Below are 18,599 nucleotides of genomic sequence, written 5' to 3' on the forward strand. Positions count from 1 at the left end.
TTAGATCTAAAAGCTCCTGTAAAAAAAGAATACAATTAAAGACAAAAAAGGTAACCCTCAACTGGGCTGGAACCACTGACCCTGGAGTAAAAGTCTATCGCTTAGACCACTCGACCATCCGTGCCCATACAATCAGTAATGTATTTTATACTGTATTTAAGCAATCCTCGAAGTATCACAAAATATAACGACAAAAACAGAAGTCTCCAAATTATTCAATCGTTTCCCGTTGCAACGTTTTATAATTTTCAGGTTTTTAAATCGTCAAAATAGCCGTACCGTTTTAATATGTAATGCCACTCTGGATCAGCAGACGATTTATTGCTTATATAGTCCGGAGATAGCCGATGTATTACGATTGATACAATGCTTGCTAGTGGGGCTCGATTGGTCATTGTCGGCTCGGGTACTACTTAAATGTACCCCGGGTACGGAAAACATACTAACACGTACCCGGCAAATTTAGACTGTAACCGAGTATTATTCCCGCCCAAAATCCGATGTCGTAAAACGCGCTACGGAATACGAAACAAAATACTCTTTGAAAAAACACTTCCTCAACATGCTTTTTGAGCAGGACTTTCGATAATAAGCAGGCTATTTTGCATAATATTGATATAATTATAAACATAATTAATAAAAAAAAATAGCCAACAACGACCAATTTAGCGTTAGCATTCTCGGGTACGTCTTTGTATATTTACCGTTACCGGGGTACATTTAAGTATACTTAAGAGTACCCGGGGTACAGTTAAGTAGTACCTGAGCCGACAATTACCAATCGAGCGCTAGTGAGTCCTTTTATGGACCAAGCTTGGCCTTGAAGAAAACCTGATAAAGCGTATAATGTTTTGGGTTTGGGGTTTTTAGCATTTCATAGCCTGCGAAGTAACAAAAGTAATTCATGCTTCTATAAATAAACGCCTTCGTGAGAAAAGCTCTATAATAACGGCATTATGGGCGACAACTATTGCTTCAAGCGAAAACTGTTACGTACAAGGAAAACAAATCGATAGGACTACATAATGTTTTTAAAAAGGCAATGGCCTAGTTCATGAAATCCGTATGAAGACTGCATGACAAGCTTAACCCATTTTTGCCAAGTGGACTCTCCCATCCTTCTAAATTGTATCAATTTATTTCGCAAATTAGGGATGTCTAGTACGCTTATTTCTATATTTAGAATATTTCTTACAGAAATTCCTTTAAGCAAACAGCGCAGACCCTGATGAGACGCCGCATCATGCGGCGTCTCATCTGGGTCTACGCTGTTTCCAAGGCCTTTTTTCTAGACGCTATGCATAAATGGGCTAATGAATCGGCATAATTTTCTGTGACGTAAAACAGCTTAAAAAACACATGAATTGAGCAATATTGTGTATGTACAAACGGTCAATTTTAAGGGGTTTGGGAGGGGGTAGCTGTGCGTGGACCGATAGCCGGTGACCATAGGGCTCGCTAGCGATAGAAGTTGACCCTATGAGAAGATTAAGCCTTTATTTGGGACTCGTTCTGGAAAAAATGGGCTTAAAGAATATGCGTAAAGTGTCGTCCCAGATTAGCCTGTGCAGTCTGAGAAGGCCAATCAGGGACAACAATTTAGGCTTTTATGGTATTTTTTGTTTAAATGAAGTATTTTAGCGAAAAACTCATTTAGACGGAAACTATTGTCCCTGATATGCCTGTGCGGACTGCACAGGCTAATATTAGATGACACTTAACGCACATGCATTAAGCTCAGTATCCCCAGAAGGCTATTTCAATAAACAATACTCGCGGTTCCAGTAATTTAAGTCCTGCAGGGAAAGTAAGACTCCGCGTTTAACATCTCAATTACTACATGGCCTTCAATCTGTCAATTTAACCCATTTATGCCTAGCGTCTAGAAAAAAGGCCTTGGCAAACAGCGTAGACCCAGATGAGACGCCGCATGATGCGGCGTCTCATCGGGGTCTGCGCTGTTTGCTTAAAGGAATTTCTGTAAGAAATATTCTAAATATATAGAAAGAAATATACTAGACATCCCTAATTTTGGAACTAAATTGATCCAATTTAGAAGGATGGGAGAGTCCACTAGGCATAAATGGGTTAAAAGCCGAGCACAGGCTGCTTTCTCCAGTATAATAGTGTCCTTTTCAACTTAAAATGTCAACCATTCTTATAAATTTGTGAATCAGAATCTCAAAAGAAAATTCTATTTATTTGTCGCTCTTTAATTGATGTGCATTCACACGCACGTTTAAATGACGTCATCTCACCATTAAAAAAAGTGAGCGAATCATTATACACTCACAGCCACTGTTAAATGTTTCGCATTTACGTTTTGTTTGAAGACACTACACAATTTACCATGACAATTAAGTTATGTTTTTGTTACAATGCTTTATACAGAAAGGCTAAGTGGGTAGCGATTTTGAGAGAGCCCGTTAGAGCGCATGCATTTCACCGTACACATACGGTACCATTTCCAGGAATTCTTCAGAACAATTTAGGTTTCGATTGCCGACGAGTCGAAGTTTAGCGTTCTTTAGCATGATGCATCTTTTATGAGTTTTAAATAATCTTGGCTGATCTTCAACGCTAGGTTTCAGGCAAGTTAAGTTTAAAGTTTTAAACCTATTTATTTAAGCCCGACTGCATATAAAGTACTAACTACTTATTTGAAACGCTATCGAGTCCGTTTCCTGTGCCTAGAACTAGTACTTGGTGTCTATGGGGGAGAACGCTCCCACAGTGGAGATCGAACACGTGACCTCCCGGTCGCTAGGCGGACACCATATCATAACACCATGGCGACCTTTTAGGTTTGGGCTATGTTTCAACCGTCGTGCGATCTACCACAATTGAACACTCGTAACTGATTGTGGTCTATCTCTGATATTCCAGCCTAAGATGCGATATGATAGGAGTCCGTAAGGTTTGTTACGTAGCTTTGCGCTCGGTTTCAATCTATTCACACTTGATAATTTGTTCATGAATCTACTTTGCAGAAAATACCAATTAATCAAATTAGATTTATAAGTTTTTCATATAAATCTATTCAACCGTACATGAACAAAACATCATTCAAACTTAACAAAATTTTGGTTTCAAGTTCCATAAAAAAAAGATTAATAGGGAAACAACTCTGCTATCTAATTGTTGAATTATTTTTAACAGTTACTTCCCTTGTGGTATCTTACATTTTGAAGAAAAATCCGAGTACTCACATTCAGAGTTATGATGTATTTTAAAAGATTTCCTGATTTAGTGCGTTAAATATTATCTAATTTATTTTATTTTTGTTTATATCAGTTTAACAATAAATCAAATAAAAACTACTTAAATATGAAACTTCCCTTATGATACAAAACTGTGCATGCCATATAACAAATATCAAAACACAAAATGTTATTTCCAATTGCAAACTTCAAATTCGCCATATTGTGTAAAAAGCGGTCAAAACCGACCTTTTATTATGTTCCCGTTACATATTTTCTGTTTACACGCATTATCAATGGTTCACTGAATCTTTGTTGTTTTAAACCGATTGATCTGTCCCCGTTAACGTTAAAACTTACATGATTAAAGCGAATTTGTTTTGTTAAAATAAATATATGAATAAAATACGTTGAAAAATAAAGATTAATTCTCATTTAAATAATGCGAAATTAATTATTGACTTTTTTTTAATTATTTCCTTCTGCTCTAACGTCGGGTAAATCAGTTTTACAATTGTATTATAAATACGTTACACTTGCGGAATACATCTTTAATTTAGTCGTGTTCTGAGAAAACTGGGCAAACAAATTTAGACGGAAAGTGTCGTCCCAGAGTAGCCTGTGCGGACTGCACAGGCTAATCTGGGACGACACTTTACGCACATGAATTATGCCCAGTTTTCTCAGAACACGACTTATATAAACATGGCATAGGTGAACGTTGTTAATAAGCACCGCAAAACACAGCACCGGTTTTGGGTTGTTTCTTCGTTATTTTTCGCCGTTTTCCGCAGAATTTCATTAATACGAAGGCGCACTCTGGATAAGCAGACAATTTATTGCTCAGATCTGCCTATCTTACGAAGGATTCCGGAGATAGCCGATGTATCACGATTGACGAAGAGGATCAGTTCACCAATTTAAATCTTCAGAAACATGAAGTTGGTCAGTTAACCAACATATTTATTGACGATGCTGGGAAGCATCGTCTAAGTTATCATATCATAAAAAATTCTTCACAATGGCATCCTATGTAAAAGAACGAGCCAGTCCGATTGAGATAGCTCGATTTTTCTAATCGGCATACCTCGCTGATTATCATTGATAAAGGTATAGGAAGCTCAGCTATAAATAGGACAGCATATTGTGGGAAAAGATTTAATAATAGTTTAAAAACGTTAATACTTTACTCGTACTAGTCAGTACTTTGATTTTCTTGATAAGTTGGTTAACAGGTACTTAGTGTACACACTTATGCCAGTAACTGAACGCTGCCCTACTTGACCCAGGGATAGGAATGAATAGCCGTATAAATAATGTCATGATCATTCCCCAAACATATGAGCCATGTTCTGTGAGATAGATTTGTGTTAAATGACTGTGCGTAAAGTGTCGTCCCAGATGAAACTGTGCAGTCCGCACAGGCTAATCAGGGACGACACAGTCCGCTTTCATTATACTTTTTGTTTACAAAAATATTTTTCTTAGCAAAATCAAGTTTATGCTGAAAGTTTACGCGCATTCGTTAAACCTCTTTTTCAAAGAGAACGGCTCATATTATTTGTCGCGGATCAATCAATCCAAGAAATCAATGTTATCAAATCAGTATCAGCAACCTTATGCATTTTTTTTCTCGTTGCAGACGACAACTGCGTGAGTTTTACCGAGTACCAGAACGTTTAGACTGAGTTTCTATTTATAGATCATCACTCGATGTCACGTTATTAATGTCACGTGGTTTTCTCTCGTTCTTTATGACACCTGCGTGAGTTTCGCCGAGTACCAGAACGTTAAGACCGAGTTTCTATTTATAGATCATTACTCGATGTCATGTTGTTAATGTCACGTGGTTAATGGCACGTGGTTTTGTCTCGTTACAGACGACACCTGCGTGAGTTTCGCCGAGTATCACAACGCGGAGACGCAGGCGCTATTCTTCGAGATCAACCAGAAGATGTACTCGCACTTTGACCCGGATAATGATGATTGTCTGGACATCGATGAAATGAACGCAGAGTTCCACAAAATTGATAAAAACGGTATGTGGTGACAAAATGGTGGTTGGTACGTTTAAATGCACTCTTGATCAGCGGACGATTATTACAAATATATATTTTACGGAGGATTCCGGAAATAGTCGATGCGTCACGATGTAAAAACGGTAGGTGGTAAAATGTTTGTTGGTAACCCTGTCTTGTTATAAGAATAAATCCGGTGGCACATACGATTTTTTCTGAATCAGCAGACGATTTAGTCCGGAGAAGCCGATGTATCACGATTGAAATCTTACGGAGGATTCCGGAGATAGTCAAGATTGACGGTTTTTTAAAGTAAATCATACGGAGCTTTCCGGAAGTAGTCGATATATCATGACTGTCGTTAGGTCATTACTTTCTTTTGGGTAATTACCGAAAATGACCAAATGATGAACGCAGAGTTTCATAAAAATGATGTAAATATTATGTCGGAAAGAGGCCCTGGCTTTTTGTAACGCTATATAAGACAATTCAATTCAATACAATACAATACAATACAATACAAGACAAAACAAAACAATAAAAGACAATACAATAGAAGTCAATACAATATAATTCAATACAATATCATTTATTTCTTAATTAAAGGCCACCCGTTAAAATTAAAATATACAGACATATCATATTATACATGCATGAGATGTAAATAGTTTTATGTTAATACTTTTCGCATTGAGATATATAAAAAGAATTTTCTTCAATATCAGATCATGTTTCATCAGATCAATAAAATGACATTCTTCTCGGTTTCAACCATACCAAGAAAAAAGGTATACTGTCTTTGTGACATTACTTTCGCCGATAACGATCCCATGTTGATTGCTTAAGTTGCATTGTATTGATGAAAAGGCTAGTTAGAACGGGGTATGTGCTTTGTATCTTTCACTTTTTGAGGTCATGGGAAAACGACTAGATCATTCGAAGAATCGATTTAAGATATTCACTGCGATGTTTTTGCCCACTTGGGAAAAGTACATGTACCGTACAAATTGGGAAAAAATACCGCAAAAAACCTTGACATTTGGATCGTGTGCGTCGTGAAATATTCAGATTGGCAATTATGGGTCTTTTTTGTTGCTTTGTATAAATTCCACAAATCAATTAAAATATTCATTTAATGTATTTTGGCTTTCAATGTTCAGCGCATTTTATTGGTTAACTTACAGATAATTCACTTTAACGATAACAATGACGAAATTCTCGTTCCTTTTGGGAATTCTTTACACGGTAATTGGAAATTTTGTAGTTTTTACTCAATCGGGAAAGTATCTTTAACGGGTACTTTATACAGAAGGAAAAAATCGCTGATTCGAGAATAATCCTCTCAGTTGATGAGTCGAGACGTATTTGTGCGGGTATAAAAAGACGTTCCCCGCCATTGTGTACACACCGGTCTTACTGACCTGTGTACTAACGCGAAAGGAATTGTGGGTAGCACTTCTTTTACGAGTGAAAAGTGAAATCATGCTTCTGATAATCGCTCTTAGTCTTAATAGAGAATCAAAATCACATTTAAACATAATTAAATAACATTTCTTTAAACAACATTCCGTTGTAAACACACATTAAAAAACGATTTTTCTTTCAATATTAACATTTTCATTCCTACGCAGAACTATTTTGGAGGAATAATAATTCACCAAACCAGGGGAATGTGATGCGTCTTAGTATAGAGGTGACCATTGTGTACACACCGGTCTAACTGACCTGTTTACTAACGCGAAAGGAATTGTGGGTAGCACTTCTTTTGCGAGTAAAAAGTGAAAGCGAAAGTACATGTAAGTCATGTAATCGTGCTTCTGATAATCGATATCAGTCTTAATAGAGATTCAAAATCACATTTAAACATAATTTAATAACATTTCTTTTTTAACACACACCCTTTCATTATTAACATTTTCATTCCTACGAAGTCCTACTTTGGCGGAAGCATAATTCCCCAAACCAGGGGAATGTGATGCGTCTTAGAATAGAGGTGACAATAAAGTAGTGATGTCACCATCTATGTATAGAATGGTTCCCCACAGTTTATTTATGACACAATTCTGTAACTCAAACGTCAGGCTACGTTTACGATTGCTGAATTTTTTAGAAGTTTATACTAAGAATCCCGACAGACCTACATGGCTCCTCATTGTTTTTAAGTCGTTTTCGTCGTTTTTGTTGCTTGTTTGTCAAAAACAATATATTTTAACTTGTGTTTTGTTGCTTGTTTTTCAAACACACAATATATTTTAACTTGTGTTTTTTATTTCTTTTTTCAAACAAGATATATTTTCACTTGTTTTTTTTGCTTGTTTATCAACCACAATCTAATATCCTGTGTGTGTTTGTATTGTTCGTTTTTCAAACACAATATATTTTCATGTGTGTGTGTTTTCTTGTATATATTTCGAACACTATATTATTCTCATTCGCAGCCGATGGTCTTTTGGAGAAGCCCGAATTCGAACACTACTATACAACAGTAGGTATTGTTTTACCGTGGCTGCAGTTTTCGGTGTAGGACTGTATGTCTCTTTGACCCGTCGTCAACAATTCTGACTTACATCAGAATAAAAAAAACAACCACACCAGATTTACATAATTACACATAAATGTGCGTGTTTTAAAATTAGTATAGTAAATAATTGATTAAGTATTTAAAAAGTACTAAGATTCAAATTAATAGCGTTCATGTACTAAAATAGTTTCACAAGAATTTTATGCTTACGTTTTCTTTTAATTTAAGAAATGTATGGTCAACGCTTCCCGTAGTAAGATTACTTCTTACAATCGTTTTCATTTATATAAATAATTACATTAATGGCGTCGATAGTATTATTCTCTCAACCGTTGAGCTTTCTCAGCATGCAATAAAAATTGTTAAACATTTCTCAAGAGTAGCCAGGAACATATAAATAGTTATATTTCATCGGTTAATTTAAACTATTCGCAGTTTACAAGTAAAAAAATAATGCACAACTATAATATGGATATTGATCACAAAATTCGAGTGCCTCTTTTATATTCGTATAGAATACCAGGAATGGCACAGGTCCTCATGCTATTACTAGCAGAACGTTCTAATTATAGCAATTGTTAATAAGACCCTGCCTGATTGATATTTATTGCATTATAATATGTTAATAATGAACTTGTGTTATAGCAATCGTATCTAAGACCCTGCCTCGTTGATATTTATTGCATTATAATATGTTAATAATGAATTTGTGTTATAGCAATCGTATCAAAGACCCTGCCTCGTTGATATTTATTGCATTATAATATGTAAATAATGAACTTGTGTTATAGCAATCGTATATAAGATCCTGCCTCGTTGATATTTATTGCATTATAATATGTAAATAATGAACTTGTGTTATAGCAATCGTATATAAGATCCTGCCTCGTTGATATTTCTTGCATTATAATATGTAAATAATCTACTTGTACTATAGCGATTGTTATTAAGACCATGCCTCATTCATGTTTCTGGCATTATAATATGTAAATAATTGACCAATTGTTAATTAGACCCTTCTTCATTGATATATCTTGTATAATAATGTATCAATAATCATCTTGTGTTTTATTTTCCAGATTTTGAGGCAACTGTTCCCCTGCCACGGAAACGGAGGTGGAAAATAACGCATTGTATTGTGTAATATTCTCAACTCGATTATGACTCCAAAAATTTAGTTTTATGTAACCTTTATTGAGACTGACATTAAGCCTGGTTGAGTCTGACTTTCCTCTCGAAGTACATTATTTTGATTCTGACTTGAAATATTTTGGTTTTTAGTGATGTATGTTTGTCGATATTGCCATAATAAATGCGATACAAAATGCCGACAGATTGCATTTTTGCTAATACATGTAGTTGAATATTTCGACTCGGAAATTCGAACTTGACTTTGTCAATTAAAGGGACCTTTTCACAGATTTTGTCATGTATATAAATTTGTCATGAAATGCTTTATATTGATAAATGTAAACATTAGATCTAAAAGCTCCTGTAAAAAAAGAATACAATTAAAGACAAAAAAGGTAACCCTCAACTGGGCTGGAACCACTGACCCTGGAGTAAAAGTCTATCGCTTAGACCACTCGACCATCCGTGCCCATACAATCAGTAATGTATTTTATACTGTATTTAAGCAATCCTCGAAGTATCACAAAATATAACGACAAAAACAGAACTCTCCAAATTATTCAATCGTTTCCCGTTGCAACGTTTTATAATTTTCAGGTTTTTAAATCGTCAAAATAGCCGTACCGTTTTAATATGTAATGCCACTCTGGATCAGCAGACGATTTATTGCTTATATAGTCCGGAGATAGCCGATGTATTACGATTGATACAATGCTTGCTAGTGGGGCTCGATTGGTCATTGTCGGCTCGGGTACTACTTAAATGTACCCCGGGTACGGAAAACATACTAACACGTACCCGGCAAATTTAGACTGTAACCGAGTATTATTCCCGCCCAAAATCCGATGTCGTAAAACGCGCTACGGAATACGAAACAAAATACTCTTTGAAAAAACACTTCCTCAACATGCTTTTTGAGCAGGACTTTCGATAATAAGCAGGCTATTTTGCATAATATTGATATAATTATAAACATAATTAATAAAAAAAAAATAGCCAACAACGACCAATTTAGCGTTAGCATTCTCGGGTACGTCTTTGTATATTTACCGTTACCGGGGTACATTTAAGTATACTTAAGAGTACCCGGGGTACAGTTAAGTAGTACCTGAGCCGACAATTACCAATCGAGCGCTAGTGAGTCCTTTTATGGACCAAGCTTGGCCTTGAAGAAAACCTGATAAAGCGTATAATGTTTTGGGTTTGGGGTTTTTAGCATTTCATAGCCTGCGAAGTAACAAAAGTAATTCATGCTTCTATAAATAAACGCCTTCGTGAGAAAAGCTCTATAATAACGGCATTATGGGCGACAACTATTGCTTCAAGCGAAAACTGTTACGTACAAGGAAAACAAATCGATAGGACTACATAATGTTTTTAAAAAGGCAATGGCCTAGTTCATGAAATCCGTATGAAGACTGCATGACAAGCTTAACCCATTTTTGCCAAGTGGACTCTCCCATCCTTCTAAATTGTATCAATTTATTTCGCAAATTAGGGATGTCTAGTACGCTTATTTCTATATTTAGAATATTTCTTACAGAAATTCCTTTAAGCAAACAGCGCAGACCCTGATGAGACGCCGCATCATGCGGCGTCTCATCTGGGTCTACGCTGTTTCCAAGGCCTTTTTTCTAGACGCTATGCATAAATGGGCTAATGAATCGGCATAATTTTCTGTGACGTAAAACAGCTTAAAAAACACATGAATTGAGCAATATTGTGTATGTACAAACGGTCAATTTTAAGGGGTTTGGGAGGGGGTAGCTGTGCGTGGACCGATAGCCGGTGACCATAGGGCTCGCTAGCGATAGAAGTTGACCCTATGAGAAGATTAAGCCTTTATTTGGGACTCGTTCTGGAAAAAATGGGCTTAAAGAATATGCGTAAAGTGTCGTCCCAGATTAGCCTGTGCAGTCTGAGAAGGCCAATCAGGGACAACAATTTAGGCTTTTATGGTATTTTTTGTTTAAATGAAGTATTTTAGCGAAAAACTCATTTAGACGGAAACTATTGTCCCTGATATGCCTGTGCGGACTGCACAGGCTAATATTAGATGACACTTAACGCACATGCATTAAGCTCAGTATCCCCAGAAGGCTATTTCAATAAACAATACTCGCGGTTCCAGTAATTTAAGTCCTGCAGGGAAAGTAAGACTCCGCGTTTAACATCTCAATTACTACATGGCCTTCAATCTGTCAATTTAACCCATTTATGCCTAGCGTCTAGAAAAAAGGCCTTGGCAAACAGCGTAGACCCAGATGAGACGCCGCATGATGCGGCGTCTCATCGGGGTCTGCGCTGTTTGCTTAAAGGAATTTCTGTAAGAAATATTCTAAATATATAGAAAGAAATATACTAGACATCCCTAATTTTGGAACTAAATTGATCCAATTTAGAAGGATGGGAGAGTCCACTAGGCATAAATGGGTTAAAAGCCGAGCACAGGCTGCTTTCTCCAGTATAATAGTGTCCTTTTCAACTTAAAATGTCAACCATTCTTATAAATTTGTGAATCAGAATCTCAAAAGAAAATTCTATTTATTTGTCGCTCTTTAATTGATGTGCATTCACACGCACGTTTAAATGACGTCATCTCACCATTAAAAAAAGTGAGCGAATCATTATACACTCACAGCCACTGTTAAATGTTTCGCATTTACGTTTTGTTTGAAGACACTACACAATTTACCATGACAATTAAGTTATGTTTTTGTTACAATGCTTTATACAGAAAGGCTAAGTGGGTAGCGATTTTGAGAGAGCCCGTTAGAGCGCATGCATTTCACCGTACACATACGGTACCATTTCCAGGAATTCTTCAGAACAATTTAGGTTTCGATTGCCGACGAGTCGAAGTTTAGCGTTCTTTAGCATGATGCATCTTTTATGAGTTTTAAATAATCTTGGCTGATCTTCAACGCTAGGTTTCAGGCAAGTTAAGTTTAAAGTTTTAAACCTATTTATTTAAGCCCGACTGCATATAAAGTACTAACTACTTATTTGAAACGCTATCGAGTCCGTTTCCTGTGCCTAGAACTAGTACTTGGTGTCTATGGGGGAGAACGCTCCCACAGTGGAGATCGAACACGTGACCTCCCGGTCGCTAGGCGGACACCATATCATAACACCATGGCGACCTTTTAGGTTTGGGCTATGTTTCAACCGTCGTGCGATCTACCACAATTGAACACTCGTAACTGATTGTGGTCTATCTCTGATATTCCAGCCTAAGATGCGATATGATAGGAGTCCGTAAGGTTTGTTACGTAGCTTTGCGCTCGGTTTCAATCTATTCACACTTGATAATTTGTTCATGAATCTACTTTGCAGAAAATACCAATTAATCAAATTAGATTTATAAGTTTTTCATATAAATCTATTCAACCGTACATGAACAAAACATCATTCAAACTTAACAAAATTTTGGTTTCAAGTTCCATAAAAAAAAGATTAATAGGGAAACAACTCTGCTATCTAATTGTTGAATTATTTTTAACAGTTACTTCCCTTGTGGTATCTTACATTTTGAAGAAAAATCCGAGTACTCACATTCAGAGTTATGATGTATTTTAAAAGATTTCCTGATTTAGTGCGTTAAATATTATCTAATTTATTTTATTTTTGTTTATATCAGTTTAACAATAAATCAAATAAAAACTACTTAAATATGAAACTTCCCTTATGATACAAAACTGTGCATGCCATATAACAAATATCAAAACACAAAATGTTATTTCCAATTGCAAACTTCAAATTCGCCATATTGTGTAAAAAGCGGTCAAAACCGACCTTTTATTATGTTCCCGTTACATATTTTCTGTTTACACGCATTATCAATGGTTCACTGAATCTTTGTTGTTTTAAACCGATTGATCTGTCCCCGTTAACGTTAAAACTTACATGATTAAAGCGAATTTGTTTTGTTAAAATAAATATATGAATAAAATACGTTGAAAAATAAAGATTAATTCTCATTTAAATAATGCGAAATTAATTATTGACTTTTTTTTAATTATTTCCTTCTGCTCTAACGTCGGGTAAATCAGTTTTACAATTGTATTATAAATACGTTACACTTGCGGAATACATCTTTAATTTAGTCGTGTTCTGAGAAAACTGGGCAAACAAATTTAGACGGAAAGTGTCGTCCCAGAGTAGCCTGTGCGGACTGCACAGGCTAATCTGGGACGACACTTTACGCACATGAATTATGCCCAGTTTTCTCAGAACACGACTTATATAAACATGGCATAGGTGAACGTTGTTAATAAGCACCGCAAAACACAGCACCGGTTTTGGGTTGTTTCTTCGTTATTTTTCGCCGTTTTCCGCAGAATTTCATTAATACGAAGGCGCACTCTGGATCAGCAGACAATTTATTGCTCAGATCTGCCTATCTTACGGAGGATTCCGGAGATAGCCGATGTATCACGATTGACGAAGAGGATCAGTTCACCAATTTAAATCTTCAGAAACATGAAGTTGGTCAGTTTACCAACATATTTTTGACGATGCTGGGAAGCATCGTCTAAGTTATCATATCATGACAAAATTCTTCATAATGGCAACCTATGTAAAAGAACGAGCCAGTCCGATTGAGATAGCTCGATTTTTCTAATCGGCATACCTCGCTGATTATCATTGATAAAGGTATAGGAAGCTCAGCTATAAATAGGACAGCATATTGTGGGAAAAGATTTAATAATAGTTTAAAAACGTTAATACTTTACTCGTACTAGTCAGTACTTTGATTTTCTTGATAAGTTGGTTTACAAGTACTTAGTGCACACACTTATGCCATTAACTGAACGCTGCCCTACTTGACTCAGGGATAGGAATGAATAGCCGTATAAATAATGTCATGATCATTCCCCAAACATATGAGCCATGTTCTGTGAGATAGATTTGTGTTAAATGAATGTGCGTAAAGTGTCGTCCCAGATGAAACTGTGCAGTCCGCACAGGCTAATCAGGGACGACACAATCCGCTTTCATGATATTTTTTGTTTACAGAAAATATTTTTCTTAGCACAAATCAAGTTTATGCTGAAAGTGTCGTCCCTGATTAGGCTGTGCGGACTGCACAGGCTAATCTTGGACGACACTTTACGCGCATTCGTTTAACCTCTTTTTCAAAGAGAACGGCTCATATTATTTGTCGCGGATCAATCAATCCAAGAAATCAATGTTATCAAATCAGTATCAGCAACCTTATGCATTTTTTTCTCGATGCAGACGACAACTGCGTGAGTTTTACCGAGTACCAGAACGTTAAGACTGAGTTTCTATTTATAGATCATCACTCGATGTCACGTTATTAATGTCACGTGGTTTTCTCTCGTTCTTTATGACACCTGCGTGAGTTTCGCCGAGTACCAGAACGTTAAGACCGAGTTTCTATTTATAGATCATTACTCGATGTCACGTTGTTAATGTCACGTGGTTAATGGCACGTGGTTTTGTCTCGTTACAGACGACACCTGCGTGAGTTTCGCCGAGTATCACAACGCGGAGACGCAGGCGCTATTCTTCGAGATCAACCAGAAGATGTACTCGCACTTTGACCCGGATAATGATGATTGTCTGGACATCGATGAAATGAACGCAGAGTTCCACAAAATTGATAAAATCGGTATGTGGTGACAAAATGGTGGTTGGTACGTTTAAATGCACTCTTGATCAGCGGACGATTATTACAAATATATATTTTACGGAGGATTCCGGAAATAGTCGATGCGTCACGATGTAAAAACGGTAGGTGGTAAAATGTTTGTTGGTAACCCTGTCTTGTTATAAGAATAAATCCGGTGGCACATACGATTTTTTCTGAAACAGCAGACGATTTAGTCCGGAGAAGCCGATGTATCACGATTGAAATCTTACGGAGGATTCCGGAGATAGTCAAGATTGACGGTTTTTTAAAGTAAATCATACGGAGCTTTCCGGAAGTAGTCGATATATCATGACTCTCGTTAGGTCATTACTTTCTTTTGGGTAATTACCGAAAATGACCAAATGATGAACGCAGAGTTTCATAAAAATGATGTAAATATTATGTCGGAAAGAGGCCCTGGCTTTTTGTAACGCTATACTAGACAATTCAATTCATACAATACAATACAAGACAAAACAAAACAATAAAAGACAATACAATAGAAGTCAATACAATATAATTCAATACAATATCATTTATTTCTTAATTAAAGGCCACCCGTTAAAATTAAAATATACAGACATATCATATTATACATGCATGAGATGTAAATAGTTTTATGTTAATACTTTTCGCATTGAGATATATAAAAAGAATTTTCTTCAATATCAGATCATGTTTCATCAGATCAATAAAATGACATTCTTCTCGGTTTCAACCATACCAAGAAAAAAAGGTATACTGTCTTTGTGACATTACTTTCGCCGATAACGATCCCATGTTGATTGCTTAAGTTGCATTGTATTGATGAAAAGGCTAGTTAGAACGGGGTATGTGCTTTGTATCTTTCACTTTTTGAGGTCATGGGAAAACGACCAGATCATTCGAAGAATCGATTTAAGATATTCACTGCGATGTTTTTGCCCACTTGGGAAAAGTACCTGTACCGTACAAATTGGGAAAAAATACCGCAAAAAACCTTGACATTTGGATCGTGTGCGTCGTGAAATATTCAGATTGGCAATAATGGGTCTTTTTTGTTGCTTGGTATAAATTCCACAAATCAATTCAAATATTCATTTAATGTATTTTGGCTTTCAATGTTCAGCGCATTTTATTGGTTAACTTACAGATAATTCACTTTAACGATAACAATGACGAAATTCTCGTTCCTTTTGGGAATTCTTTAGACGGTAATTGGAAATTTTGTAGTTTTTACTCAATCGGGAAAGTATCTTTAACGGGTGCTTTATACAGAAGGAAAAAAATCGCTGATTCGAGAATAATCCTCTCAGTTGATGAGTCGAGACGTATTTGTGCGGGTATAAAAAGACGTTCCCCGCCATTGTGTACACACCGGTCTTACTGACCTGTGTACTAACGCGAAAGGAAATGTGGGTAGCACTTCTTTTACGAGTGAAAAGTAAAATCATGCTTCTGATAATCGCTCTCAGTCTTAATAGAGAATCAAAATCACATTTAAACATAATTAAATAACATTTCTTTAAACAACATTCCGTTGTAAACACACATTAAAAAACGATTTTTCTTTCAATATTAACATTTTCATTCCTACGCAGAACTATTTTGGAGGAATAATAATTCACCAAACCAGGGGAATGTGATGCGTCTTAGTATAGAGGTGACCATTGTGTACACACCGGTCTTACTGACCTGTTTACTAACGCGAAAGGAATTGTGGGTAGCACTTCTTTTGCGAGTAAAAAGTGAAAGCGAAAGTACATGTAGGTCATGTAATCGTGCTTCTGATAATCGATATCAGTCTTAATAGAGATTCAAAATCACATTTAAACATAATTTAATAACATTTCTTTTTTAACACACACTCTTTCATTATTAACATTTTCATTCCTACGAAGACCTACTTTGGCGGAAGCACAATTCCCCAAACCAGGGGAATGTGATGCGTCTTAGAATAGAGGTGACAATAAAGTAGTGATGTCACCATCTATGTATAGAATGGTTCCCCACAGTTTATTTATGACACCATTCTGTAACTCAAACGTCAAGCTACGTTTACGATTGCTGAATTTTTTAGAAGTTTATACTAAGAATCCCGACAGACCTACATGGCTCCTCATTGTTTTTAAGTCGTTTTCGTCGTTTTTGTTGCTTGTTTGTCAAAAACAATATATTTTAACTTGTGTTTTGTTGCTTGTTTTTCAAACACACAATATATTTTAACTTGTGTTTTTTATTTCTTTTTTCAAACACGATATATTTTCAATTGTTTTTTTTTTTGCTTGTTTATCAACCACAATCTAATATCCTGTGTGTGTTTGTATAGTTCGTTTTTCAAACACAATATATTTTCATGTGTGTGTGTTTTCTTGTATATATTTCGAACACTATATTATTCTCATTCTCAGCCGATGGTCTTTTGGAGAAGCCCGAATTCGAACACTACTATACAACAGTAGGTATTGTTTTACCGTGGCTGCAGTTTTCGGTGTAGGACTGTATGTCTCTTTGACCCGTCGTCAACAATTCTGACTTACATCAGAATAAAAAAAAAACAATACCAGATTTACATAATTACACATAAATGTGCGTGTTTTAAAATTATTATAGTAAATAATTGATTAAGTATTTAAAAAGTACTAAGATTCAAATTAGTAGCGTTCATGTACTAAAATAGTTTCACAAGAATTTTATGCTTACGTTTTCTTTTAATTTAAGAAATGTATGGTCAACGCTTCCCGTAGTAAGATTACTTCTTACAATCGTTTTCATTGATATAAATAATTACATTAATGGCGTCGATAGTATTATTCTCTCAACCGTTGAGCTTTCTCAGCATGCAATAAAAATTGTTAAACATTTCTCAAGAGTAGCCAGGAACATATAAATAGTCATATTTCATCGGTTAATTTAAACTATTCGCAGTTTACAAGTAAAAAAATAATGCACAACTATAATATGGATATTGATCACAAAATTCGAGTGCCTCTTTTATATTCGTATAGAATACCAGAAATGACACAGGTCCTCATGCTTTTACTATCAGAACGTTCTAATTATAGCAATTGTTAATTAGACCCTGCCTCATTGATATTTATTGCATTATAATATGTTAATAATGAACTTGTGTTATAGTCTTCGTATCTAAGACCCTGCCTCGTTGATATTTATTGCATTATAATATGTTAATAATGAATTTGTGTTATAGCAATCGTATCTAAGACCCTGCCTCGTTGATATTTATTGCATTATAATATGTAAATAATGAACTTGTGTTATAGTAATCGTATATAAGACCCTGCCTCGTTGATATTTCTTGCATTATAATATGTAAATATTGAACTTGTGTTATAGCAATCGTATATAAGATCCTGCCTCGTTGATATTTCTTGCATTATAATATGTAAATAATCTACTTGTACTATAGCGATTGTTATTAAGACCATTGATATATCTTGTATAATAATGTATCAATAATCATCTTGTGTTTTATTTTCCAGATTTTGAGGCAACTGTTCTCCTGCCACGGAAACGGAGGTGGAAAATAACGCATTGTGTTGTGTAATATTCTCAACTCGATTATGACTCCAAAAATTTAGTTTTATGTAACCTTTATTGAGACTGACATTAAGCCTGGTTGAGTCTGACTTTCCTTTCGAAGTACATTATTTTGATTCTGACTTGAAATATTTTGGTTTTTAGTGATGTATGTTTGTCGATATTGCCATAATAAATGCGATACAAAATGCCGACAGATTGCATTTTTGCTAATACATGTAGTTGAATATTTCGACTCGGAAATTCGAACTTGACTTTGTCAATTAAAGGGACCTTTTCACAGATTTTGTCATGTATATAAATTTGTCATGAAATGCTTTATATTGATAAATGTAAACATTAGATCTAAAAAGCTCCTGTAAAAAAAGAATACAATTAAAGACAAAAAAAGGTAACCCTCAACTGGGCTGGAACCACTGACCCTGGAGTAAAAGTCTATCGCTTAGACCACTCGACCATCCGTGCCCATACAATCAGTAATGTATTTTATACTGTATTTAAGCAATCCTCGAAGTATCACAAAATATAAC

At 35.6% G+C, this 18,599-nt stretch overlaps 1 protein-coding gene across 14 annotated transcripts in view; it reads left to right on the forward strand.

Moving 5' to 3' along the window:
• LOC127847936 (uncharacterized) overlaps positions 1 to 18,599 on the forward strand; it is a 44,278-nt gene that overhangs the window by 16,918 nt on the left and 8,761 nt on the right. For 2 of the 14 annotated variants that reach the window (XM_052380172.1, XM_052380168.1), the window contains exon 5: positions 16,920 to 16,966. The exons of 1 other annotated variant lie outside the window; for it this stretch is intronic. In XM_052380172.1, coding sequence (XP_052236132.1) covers positions 16,920 to 16,966 — 47 coding nt within the window. Of the gene's footprint in view, positions 1 to 5,080; positions 5,240 to 7,656; positions 7,704 to 8,818; positions 9,069 to 14,349; positions 14,535 to 16,919; positions 16,967 to 18,011; positions 18,262 to 18,599 lie in introns of those variants that run through there. 11 more of the 14 variants (XM_052380181.1, XM_052380182.1, XM_052380177.1 and 8 more) reach the window with 11 other exon arrangements.

The sequence above is a fragment of the Dreissena polymorpha genome, chromosome 10, assembly GCF_020536995.1.
Source record: "Dreissena polymorpha isolate Duluth1 chromosome 10, UMN_Dpol_1.0, whole genome shotgun sequence".
In the NCBI taxonomy this organism is placed as follows: Eukaryota; Metazoa; Mollusca; class Bivalvia; order Myida; family Dreissenidae; genus Dreissena; species Dreissena polymorpha.